General features: G+C 40.7%; 1 protein-coding gene across 1 annotated transcript in view; it reads left to right on the top strand.

Annotated features, from left to right (window-relative positions):
* scly (selenocysteine lyase) overlaps positions 1-12,812 on the top strand; it is a 34,298-nt gene that overhangs the window by 7,576 nt on the left and 13,910 nt on the right. Inside the window, exons 2-6 of the mRNA XM_034180687.1 lie at positions 3,173-3,261; positions 4,702-4,811; positions 5,006-5,106; positions 9,386-9,563; positions 9,722-9,849. Of these exons, the coding sequence (XP_034036578.1) occupies positions 3,173-3,261; positions 4,702-4,811; positions 5,006-5,106; positions 9,386-9,563; positions 9,722-9,849 (606 nt within the window). The remainder of the gene's footprint in view (positions 1-3,172; positions 3,262-4,701; positions 4,812-5,005; positions 5,107-9,385; positions 9,564-9,721; positions 9,850-12,812) is intronic.

Here is a 12,812-nt window from a genome sequence, read left to right on the forward strand (position 1 = left end):
AATTGTGGCCTGTGGAATGTTGGTCCCACTCCTCTTCAATGGCTGTGCGAAGTTGCTGGATATTGGCAGGAACTGGTACACGCTGTCGTATACGCCGGTCCAGAGCATCCCAAACATGCTCAATGGGTGACTTGTCTGGTGAGTATGCCGGCCATGCAAGAACTGGGACATTTTCAGCTTCCAAGAATTGTGTACAGATCCTTGCAACATGGGGCCGTGCATTATCCTGCTGCAACATGAGGTGATGTTCTTGGATGTATGGCACAACAATGGGCCTCAGGATCTCGTCACGGTATCTCTGTGCATTCAAAATGCCATCAATAAAATGCACCTGTGTTCTTCGTCCATAACAGACGCCTGCCCATACCATAACCCCACCGCCACCATGGGCCACTCGATCCACAACATTGACATCAGAAAACTGCTCACCCACACGACGCCACACACACTGTCTGCCATCTGCCCTGAACAGTGTGAACCGGGTTCATCCGTGAAGAGAACACATCTCCAATGTGCCAAACGCCAGCGAATGTGAGCATTTGCCCACTCAAGTCGGTTACGACGACGAACTGGAGTCAGGTCGAGACCCCGATGAGGACGACGAGCATGCAAATGAGCTTCCCTGAGATGGTTTCTGACAGTTTGTGCAGAAATTCTTTGGTTATGCAAACCGATTGTTTCAGCAGCTGTCCGAGTGGCTGGTCTCAGGCGATCTTGGAGGTGAACATGCTGGATGTGGAGGTCCTGGGCTGGTGTGGTTACACGTGGTCTGCGGTTGTGAGGCTGGTTGGTTGTACTGCCAAATTCTCTGAAACGCCTTTGGAGACGGCTTATGGTAGAGAAATGAACATTCAATACACGAGCAACAGCTCTGGTTGACATTCCTGCTGTCAGCATGCTAATTGCACGCTCCCTCAAATCTTGCGACATCTGTGGCATTGTGCTGTGTGATAAAACTGCACCTTTCAAAGTGGCCTTTTATTGTGGGCAGTCTAAGGCACACCTGTGCACTAATCATGGTGTCTAATCAGCATCTTGATATGGCACACCTGTGAGGTGGGATGGATTATCTCAGCAAAGGAGAAGTGCTCACTATCACAGATTTAGACTGGTTTGTGAACAATATTTGAGGGAAATGGTGATATTGTGTATGTGGAAAAAGTTTTAGATCTTTGAGTTCATCTCATACAAATGGGAGCAAAACCAAAAGTGTTGCGTTTATATTTTTGTTGAGTGTATATGTATATATATGTATATGTATGTGTATGTATGTATGTATGTATGTATGTATTTAGCATCTTTTCCTTGTAAAACTAGAGATTCCCACATGGATAACAAACGGATTGTTCATCCGTTTTGGACGTCCCAGGTGGAGAACTCGTACCATTTTTGGACGGACATGAACTATCAACTGTCCACTGTGACGCATGTGTGTCTGCATGCTGTCATCACGTGGACATACATCAAAACATATATCGCTGCGCAGCGAGCACGTGCATTCCGCGCACATTGACAGGCTACACCAGGTGATCCGGATCGTCAGATCGTAACGCGCAGTGTTACACATGTCCACTTTCCACCGCATCATCACCTTTTCTTTGCATTTGCATTTCCATTCACAAGATGCGTGTTGGGCAGGAAACACGTGCGTGGCCGCCTGGACATGCCGGCAATAGATGCGGACATGATAAGAGTGCCCTGTTTCTCATTCATGTCATTTCATGACTGTACGTCTGTGACCATGGGTCATCTACAAAGGAACAGATGGATCATACATGTATTGCCCGCTTGATAAGAGGGATTCAATAAAATGTGGTGTTTTATATGGTGTGTGGTTTTATTTTGTTTTTAAATACGTCCATGTCCGTTTCCCGCAACTTTTACAGGACAGCGATGGTAGCTCAGTGATAAAGTTTCTGAATGGCAGTCAGAGCTTTTGGAAAGTGCAGGTTCGAATCCCGTGGGTGGCATGTATTTTTTATTGTTTTTATTTTCACAGCAGCTACGCAATGTGTAATGTGTAACCACATCATGCAGCTGCTCGCATTGTGTTCCCACGTACACGAACCGTTGCAGCGGCATCGTGCATGCCTCCCCGTCAGCTTGATGTTTTCGTGGTTTGCTCATACGAGCTGTTCCACTATGTCGCCCTGACTTGTACTTACTCGTGCTATATGTGAAGGGGCCCTTAAGAAAAGTCCCTCTCGGGCACGTGGCTCCATGAGATCAGTCAGCGGAGCCTTCTCCCCCTACCCTTCCCCACCAGTCTCTGTCTTTGTGCCACAAGTTGAAAAAGTCAAAGCGCCTAATTAACGTCTCATTTGCCAGACACCAGGTGATCCTGGCTGCACGCGATGAAATTATCTCATGATCCACAAAGAAAGTTAAAGTTACTCAGTTCTCTGTGTGGAACAGAGACGCTGTGCGCCACCATGCGTGCACTGCATGCCATGCTGGTCAATATTTACGTGTAACACCTTCAGGGAAGAAAGCATTTACGGTACGTATTTAATTAAAAGTTTAAAAATCTTTCTGTCTAACATGTTTCCGTGTAATATCTCATATTACGGCGTGGAGACCTGCGGCCTATTTATGTACAATTTTTTTTTTCTTTTTAAAATTGGTGGGTGCAGTTTATATTCAGGTGCGCTCTCTAGTCCGGAAATTACAGTAATCTTTGAGCATGCTCTTACGAACAGTTGTGGGATTACTGAATTTAGAACATTAAAGCGTTACATTACTGCAGAACAGTAACCAGCAGTTTTATTCACGTGTGTATATGTTTGATATGTACAATGGCGGGGTGACCACAGACCACAGTGTGGCACAGCGCATGTGTGAAGATGATTTATTTATTTAAATTGTAGCCTTTCATGATACTAACATCACACAGTGACAGCTTGACATTGCAAAAGTGATGTGATTAATTGTGCAGCCCCCAGCCTTAAGCTCTGTGGATGTTTTCTTCACTTTTCTCATTTTCGCTGGAGGTTGCTGCATTGCCCCAAACATCTTTCATTTTAAACCTTAAAATTCTCTGAATACCCTTTTGGGGTGCTAAATGAGAAACACTCACAAAGTATTTTAACAAAAATTTTACTGAGCAAACCTGTGTTACTGCAAAAAGGTTCTTCTGTACAAACATGATGCAAAAATGATTTGTTTCTCATAGATGGACAGTGAATCTGATGAGGTCTCCTTAGTAAAGGACCACACCTTGATCACCAGTACTTCTCATCATTCAGAGGTTAATTTGGACAGGTAAGTTTTGAGTGAACAGATTAGATGTAAGTCAGTCACTCATCGTTTTACGAATTAAATACAATATGAGGTTGATTTGATTGTTTTAATACTACATATTAAGTGTTATAGCATAGACTTTATTTTGAATTTCAAAATAAAGCTTTAACAATGCAATGCCAAACATTAGTTTAAAGGACGTGTCACACGTTTTTAACGTCACAGTTAGCAACACAACATCAAAGTACTGATGATTGTAAGTCTCTCCACGCACATACACTAATAATTAGTGATCTCTGATGTTGTTTATTGTTCTCCCTGAACAGTTAACAGGTGCATTTCCAGAAAAGGTCTTACTCGACAATTCTTGGCGTGTGATGTACATTTTAGAATGAGCAGAAACATCCGGTTGGCTGACAGTCAGAAACAGAAACAAATGCGGTTTTGTCCGATAATGAAGCTTCTGAGCATTCCTTTGAAAGTGATGGCTCAGATTTATAGACAAGACAACACACTTCACCCTGAAACTCTTAACTTTTTCAGAGTCTATCAGAACTGGAACCTTTGGAACCTAAAGTGTGGTAACGCACCGTTTGTGTCACAGGATGCTGGTTTACTACTGCTGTGAACTTGATGGACATGGACTGTCTCCGCCATGCTGTTTTTACAGACTACCTGGACATGCGGATGTATTTGTTAAATTGGAAAAAGTCAGAATACATTATATTATATTATTATTATTTTCAGGAGATAATGGACTAGAACATGCCACAATCATGACAAAACTTGAGCTGAAGGCAGCGCTCCTATCGGACATTATTCTCTGCCGGGTAATCTCGCGTGTGAAGCGTGCATGACGACTTATTTTGGACCTGGACATGTTCTCTGGCTGGCTCATAGTGGACCATACAACACTTACAAGCATTTTGTTTTGATTTTAACAGGCTGCGTTTATGACTAACGGACCGATTTTTTTAGGGGCAGACCGTTCAGTCTGCGACACCATACCTGCCTCAAAATGAACACATATCACTTAAACACGAGTCATCATAACACAGCATTGCACTTATGTGAACTTTGGAATTATTCTCTGCCTCAGCTCTTAACATTAGCACCTACATTCTATTCAAGTGCATGCTGGGACGTTTCTAATAGCTGTGTCACCGCTGTCGGAAACACTCCAGTACTCACGAGTACTTTGTTTTCGGAAGTCTCCGTAGCTGTTTGTTGCAAATGCTGTATTGTTTGAAACCAGTCACGGAAGTGCACAAAGTCATCCTGGTGCATCATGGGATAGTCACTAACAGCCTAAACCTTTATTGTTATGATTTAGGTGCGACATGTCCTTTAATGAGAAATTACTGATGTTTAATTTTTACAACAAAGTAGCAAAACTACTATATGCTGTCACTATGCTGCCTGTTTCAGCTGTGTTTCTTCTACATAATGTATGCAATGTAGGGTCTACATGGACTACAATGCTACAACGCCTCTGGAGCCAGAAGTGATCCGGGTAATTTCTGAAGCTCTTCATGAAGCCTGGGGAAATCCAAGTAGCAGCTATACTGCAGGTAAAAAAAAAAAACATAAAAAACTGAATTCTTTAAATTGTCATTGACTTGAATTTCATGTGGGCTATGGCATACAAAAGGAAGTTGTGTGTGTAATACTCTGGTGTTTGTTGGCTAATAAGTAGTTTTTTCCTTAAATGAGCTTTTTAAGCAGTCATTTTGATCATTATTTTTATGTTTTTATTTATTGCTAGGTACCAAGGCCAAATCAATCATTAATCATTCCAGAGAGAATGTAGCAAGAATGGTTGGAGGTAAAGCTGAAGATATTATTTTCACCTCAGGTGGAACAGAGGTACTCCTGCACCCAGTTGTCACTGTAGTAATTTTTTAAGAGCCAATTTTTCTTTTTTTTTCTCTCCTTTTTTTAATTCAGACAGATTATTATTCAAGGGTGATATATGACTCCCTCAGATTTGCTTGAATTTTTTTTTCGGTGGAAGGTCTATGGGTAGATGGAATAATCCGAAAATTGTAAGTCCCTAAACAAAACATTTTTTCTGCGGCCTCCAGAAGGGCCAGTTTGTTGAGAGCCAAAATTGGAATTTTTAAAAATTTGAGTTTTGAAGTTGAAATATTTCAGTGCACCAATGACTGCCCAGATTCATTTTCATTGGTATCAATCTGTGATAGGAGGAGTTCTGGAAAACTGCAAAAGTTTGGCAGGCAGTCGAGGGCACCACATATGGGTACTGTAAAACTCTACTTTTTGCTGAAGTGACGCTTATTTTTGAGGCATTTCTGGACTGTGCCCTCAACATCCCAAGCTAGTTCATGCATAATATGAATCCATTAGCAAGCCCAATACTATGCCACTTGAAATTAATGTGGGATAATGAAGGCACAAATGTCAAATTCTGTGTTTTTGTGGTTGCTTATCTCCATGCACCATCATCAGATTTGAATGATATCTTTTTAAACAGGCACCCCTGTATGTCTACTAACTGGTAGGAGTTTGTTTTTTTTTTATCTTCCATGAGTGCCAGAGTTTTCTGCTTTAATGTAAACTCTGTGCAAAATGTTTCAGTGAAGTAAATTATTGTCTGTGTGGTTAACATTGAAAACTGACCATGCACGTCGTGCCACCTTTTTTTTTTTTTTGCCCCACCACACATCAGCTGACAAGGAACATATTTAATAAATGACTAAAGGATAAGGGAAAAATAGACACAGACAAGTGGTTTATTCTTTATTTGTGAGGAAATCAGACATTTTATTGAAATGGCCATTCCAACAAACATAATTTTTGGAGTTTGTGCAAAGGCACACCCCTTCAGGTAGAATTATGCATGGAATGACCAGGGCACTCAGACATGTGACTGTGGTATGTTAAATTACACTGTCCGGATTGATCAACAGTCCAACGCTGGTAACTGTTGTTTAAAATGCATCGGCGCATTGTCTCTTGGTACTACATAGGGCACCGCAGTCTCGTTTGAACCCTGTGTGATGTCGCGGGAATTGACCACTTATGGGGACCTCTGTTCTCATTGTGCAGTATATACACAGCATGACATCACATGGACAAAAGGTGTGCTGGTTTGTTTTCGGCTGCAATCACAAAAGCATTCCAGAAAAGTGTTTTTTTTTCTTTTTTCGGTTCCCAGTGGAGAGAGGAAAATGAAGCGAGTGGGAGACGTGTCAGTAAGTGTTAGCCTACACAGCTAACCAGAGTAGCTACCTTCTTCGCTTGCAAAACCGCCTTGACATGTTTGTGCTCTGGGTCATAAACAAACTGCAACACATGTCCACTTTCCACCACATCATCACCTTTTCTTCGCATTTTCACTTTGTTTGCATGTAATTTTCCCAAAATATCACAGAAAATGTTTTTCCAAGAAAGATCAGAAATTACGTCATATGCGTCATATTTTACCCCTTTAGCGCCCACCCTCAAACGAGACTGCGGTGCCCTATTGTCTTTGGTAGTACTGTACTCAAGTTCATTTAATAAAATAAATGTTACCTGCAGAACTTTATGTAGAAACAAAATGTTCACTAAATGGTTAACTCCATGTTTGTTCAACCTGGGCTCCAAGTTATATGTTTTTGAGTTTATTATTTCACTTGAAGCAAAAATGATTTTAATTGGTGCAATGTAAATGGAGGTAAAAATATCCCCAGTGCAAAGAAACCTATAAAAAATGACCTATTGTGCAGTTTCCCCTCTGACCTTAAGTCCTGCTGCTTGCAAATTGATTGTTGATGAGGGGCTCATTCATTGTAAACATCTGTCATATTTAACATTAATCCGTGCTTGTTTCTTAAGGAACAAGTGTTTCTATGCATAACAGAGGTGGACTACACACAGAACACACAGCACATGAACTTTCGTCCTGTCCTAGGACATGTACTTCACTAAATCTAAATAACCTTTTCAGACAGACAATTTTACAGTTATCTGACATCGATGAGATGCTCGTTGATGTTGTAGGACATTTACTTCACTAAATTTCAAGAAACCTTTTAAAACAGATTATTTTACAGTGAGCTGATGTTGATGCGGTGCTGGTTCATGTTGAATAACATTTTCTTCACTCATTTCAAAGAAATTCTTAATTATTATTATTATTGCAAATAATTATTTTAAAACAGATCATTTTACAGTTTTCCTATGTTAATGAGAGTCCCATTCCTGTTGTAGAATGTTAACCTTATACAGTGCATCCGGAAAGTTTTCATAGCGCTTCACTTTTTCTTCATTTTTTTTATGTTGCAGCCCTATTCTGAAATGTATGAAATTCATTTTTTTTTTTTCCAACAAAATTGTACACACAATAACCCATAATAACAATGTGAAAAAAAAAATTGGGGGGATATTTTTGCAATTTAATTTATTAAAAATAAAAATACAGTGAAATAACATGTACATAAGTATTCACAGACTTTGCCATGAAGCTCGGGTGCATCCTGTATCCACTGATCACCCTTGGGATGTTTCTAAAGCTTAATTAGAGTCCAGCTGGGGTAAATTCAGTTGACTGGACATGATTTGGAAAGACACACACCTGTCTACAGTGTCTGACAGTGCATGTCAGATCACAAACCAAGCATGAAGTCCAAGGAATTGTCTGTAGACCTCTGACACAGGATAGTCTCGAGGCATAAATCTGGCAAATGTACAGAAACATTTCTGCCACTTTGAATGTCCCAATGAGCACAATGGCCTCCATCATTCATAAATGGAAGAAGTTCTAAGCCACCAGGACTCTTCTTAGAGCTTGCCACCCGTCTAAACTGAGCAAAGGGGCTTAGTCAGGGAGGTGATCATGAACCCGATGGTCACTCTGTCAGAGCTCCAGCATTCCTCTGTGGAGAGAGGAGAACCTTCCAGAAGGACAACTATCTCTGCAGCAACCCACCAATCAGGGCTGTTTAATAGAGTGGCCAGATGGAAGCAACTCCTTAGTAAAAGGCACATGGCAGCCCACCTGGAGTTTGTCAAATAAGGCACCTGAAGGACTCTCAGACCATGAGAAACAAAATGCTCTGGTCTGATGAGACAAAGATTGAACTCTTTGGCATGAATATCAGGCATCATGTCTCTGGGAAGCCAGGCACCATTCTTACAGTGAAGCATGGTGGTGGCAGCATCATGCTGTGGGGATGTTTTTCAGCAACAGGAACTGAGAGACTAGTCAGGATTGAGGGAAAGATGGACGCAGCAATGTACAGAGACATCCTGGATGAAAACCTGCTCCAGAGCGCTCTTGACCTCAGACTGGGGCAACGGTTCAGCTTTCAGCAGGACAGTGACCCTAAGGACACAGCCAAGATATCAAAGGAGTGGCTTCAGGACAACTCTGTGAATGTCCTTGAGTGATCCAGCCAGAGCCCAGACCTGAATCCAGTTGAACATCTCTGGAGAGATCTGAAAATGAATGTGCACTAATGCTCCCCATCCAACCTGATGGAGTTCAAAAGGTGCTGCAAAGAGGAATGGACCAAACTGCCCAAAGATAGGTGCGGCAACCTTGTGGCATCATATTCAAGTCGACTTGAGGCTGTAATTGCTGCCAAAAATACATTAAAGTATTGAGCAAAGGGTGTGAATGCTTATGTACATGTGATTTCATAGTTTTTTTTATTTTAAGAAATTTGTAAAACTTAAAAAAAAATCATGTTGTCATTATGGGGTGTTTTGAGTAGAATTTTGAGGGAAAAAATAATCTCCATTTTGAAATATGGCTAATGTAACAAAATGTGGAAAAAAATGAAGTGCTGTGAATACTTTCTGGATGCACTGTATATTGACTAGCTGTTTGGCCTGTGACAGTATTTTCCTAAAAAAAAAAAAACAGATTATAATCTGTTTTTTTTTTGTTTTTTTTGGCCTGAGTGAAACGATTAACCTAAAAACATGTAAAAAAAAAAAAAAATAGACTAGATTGAAAAATCCCACACCTCCCTTTTAACATAACACTAAATGTGATGAAAATCCACTGCCCAGTAGCTGAGATCCTCGCTCTGGACTGATGGATATACATACAAGTAGTTTTAATATCCGTTATGTTGCCTACTGTTTATTATGGATTAATAACTGTATTCTGACTGTAGCAGTGGTTTTCTTTCAGGCCAATAATCTTGTGCTCCACACTGCTGTGGAACACTTCAGGAGAAGCTCCAGGGACACAGACCAAGGTGATCTGCACCAGAATGGAGGTGCTGGACTTCCGCATATTATCACCTCAAATGTGGAGCATGATTCAGTCAAATTAGCAGCAGAGCACCTGCAGAGAGAAGGTTTGGCCGGTAGGAAAACATCTTGTACATATTTGGTCTGATTAATCTCAAAGTGCATTGGTTGCTTTGTTAAATTGTGTCAGGTAATTTGATGTTTCCACAATTTCTTGTTTGAAATTCCCCTTTTACTGAACGACATCTAAGTAGCCCACTATGTTTTTGCACAGATGTGACATTTGTGCCAGTCTGTAACATGACAGCTCGTGTTGAAGTGGAGGATGTTGTTGCTGTGATACGGCCTAACACTTGTCTCGTCTCCATCATGCTGGCCAACAATGAGACTGGAGTCATCATGGTATGAACAGAGAGAGGTCTGGAAAGCCGAAAATTCTGCCATTTTTATATTTTGCCTCAACAAGAAGCAGATAAAGGTTGTTGTAATGGCCATGTCTCATTGACTGTCTATAGCAGCATCTTCAAAATGCAGAAAGAACATTCAGTCAGACATTCAGTGGACAGTCCTCTCCAAACACATGTCATGTACAGGTCATAGGTATAAAACCATGGTCAAATCAGAGGTCATTGTTTAAAATACATTCTTCATTAGTTTGAAGAGAAAATAGAGGATATTAGGTCAAATATATCCCAGCATGCCCTAGTTCCATTGTTAGTTCTTGCTACTGATGTGGGTGCCATCTTTGATAAGATCTGAACTTACCGAATTTGCTGCTATTTCCACTGGGTTTGCTGATGAAACTTACGCTGAAAGCACACCCTGTCTTTTTGACACGAGCCAGTCTTAACTATTTAAGTACCTTTGGGCTACACTTGGGCCTGCTGTGTTGAAAATTATTAACCTGTCATTTGCCTCAGGTTCTGTTCCAAAACGCTTTAAATGTGCAGTGATTAAACCACTTAAGAAACCTAACCTGGATTCGGGTTTACTGAAAAACTATGAACAGATATGGAAATTGTCATTTTGTGTTAAAATCTTTGAGAAAGTAGTTTCACAGCAGCTTGTGGACCATCTCAATAACCTCTTTGATCCACTGCAGTCTACATTTAGAATGCATCATTCCATGGAAATAGCACTTAATAAAGCAGTGAATGATTTTCTGTTTGAAATGGATTCTGACTCCACTACAGCCCTGCTAGTGTGATATCTCAATGCTGCGTTTTACACGGTAAGTCATTGTATGCTACTGGATAGGCTTGAGAAGCACTTTGGGATTGCTAGTAATGTTCGAGCGTGATTGACACCCAACTTAACTGGTCAGTTTCATTGTGTTCTGTACAATAACATCACTTCAAATCTTGTTCCTATGAAATATGGGGTCCCACAAGGGTCCCTTTTAGGCCCCCTGCTTTTCTCCCTCTATATAGCACCCTTTGGGCAGTTATTGCAACATCATGGGATTACTTTTCACTGTTACGCTGACAGCACTCAGTTATATATACTGAAAACTGCATGTTATCTCACACACACACAAACACACACACACACACACACACACACACACACACACAAAGAATTTAGAGGACTGCCTGGCTTCAGTGAAAACCTGGATCTCTAGCAACTTTGGACAAGACCGAGATGATGGTCATTAGTCCTGTGAGGCACAGACATCAATTTGAACAGCTAATGCTAAACCGAGACTTGTGTGTTAAAAGTCACGGTGATAAAGTGAAAGACCTTGGGATGATCTTCGATCTCACACTGCCCTTTGAAATGCACATTACAGAACTGACTAGGACTGCTTTCTTCCAGCTCCATGATATTGTGAGGATTCATCTTATCCTGTCTATTGGTGATGCAGAGACTCTGATCCATGCCTTTGTCTCTTTTAGATTGGATTACTGCAATGTTCTATTCTCTGGGTTACCACAGTCTAGCATTAGAGGTCCTTAACTGGTTCAAAATGCTGCTGCTAGAACCTTGACTACAAGTAGAAGGTTTGACCATATAAACCAGATTTTGGCCTCCTTTCATTGGCTTCCTGACGCTGTGACGTTTGATGTTAAGGTTTTGCTACTAACTCACAAAATCCTTCATGAACTAGTGCCTCCCTACCTGGTTGACCTAATTAAACCTGATGTACCGGCCTACATTCTGCTTTCTTGGATGAACCTCGTGTAATTCTTTGCAAGTTTAAAAGAAGTCAGTAGGCCATAGAACTTTCTGTTGTTGTGCACTTTTTATATGGAACAACCTGTCTGCTCATATTAAACAGCCCAATTCCCTGGAGTCATTCAAGTCTAGATTCAAGACTCATCTGTTTTCCCTTTTGTATGGGTATGTATATTATCAAACCATTTTCCTCTCCCTTTAAATTATGCTATTAACAATGGGGCAGGTCTCAGCTTCATTATATCAAAATTCTGGGTCTGTTCGTGAAGTAAAGGGCCAACTGCCATTAATCACATTAGTATCCTTTCTGCTTCTCTGATTATTTACTGCTGTTAGCTCTGGCTGACTGATTCTCACCATCTGCTGGATGTTTGGATAACTACACACCCTCCCGAGATGGCTTGCCTGAAGGATACTGCAGAGAAACAACACTTCAAATTACCTTAAACATTTCTCAGATCTGGTCTGGACTTTGTTTTGTATGCTGTTTTTTCTGCATTGTACTTTGTTTCATGCACTCTTTTATTGTTAGAATGGCCAAAGCAGGGAGGCATCCCTTTGAGTCTGGTCTACTTGAGGTTTCTTCCTCAAAAAACATCAGTGGGAGTTCTTCCTTACCACTGTCACCTTTGTGCTTGCTGAAGCTCTATTGGTGGGCAAAATGTTTTATTGTTATTTACCCCCCAAATGATTGTGAGCGCAGTAACATTTGTGTGTAGCTTATTGTAACCAAACGTGGTATATATGCTTGGAAACCCAACTCCAAGAGCCCTTTTGAAGCAACCCATACTTCACTGTGGGTTCTTGTGCTCACTCTGTCATGTCTATTTCTTTATATCAAAGATGGAACTGTACCTCATGACTTATCTTATAAAATTCTGTAATTTTCTTGTACATAAAATGCCTTTACCAAAGTGTTAAATGCTCATATGCTATTGAATGTACAGTAGTGTTCAGAATAATAGTAGTGCTATGTGACTAAAAAGATTAATCCAGGTTTTGAGTATATTTCTTATTGTTACATGGGAAACAAGGTACCAGTACATTCAGTAGATTCTCACAAATCCAACAAGACCAAGCATTCATGATATGCACGCTCTTAAGGCTATGAAATGGGGCTATTAGTAAAAAAAGTAGAAAAGGGGGTGTTCACAATAATAGTAGTGTGGCATTCAGTCAGTGAGTTCATC

This window comes from Thalassophryne amazonica, chromosome 10 (assembly GCF_902500255.1).
Source record: "Thalassophryne amazonica chromosome 10, fThaAma1.1, whole genome shotgun sequence".
NCBI lineage: Eukaryota > Metazoa > Chordata > Actinopteri > Batrachoidiformes > Batrachoididae > Thalassophryne > Thalassophryne amazonica.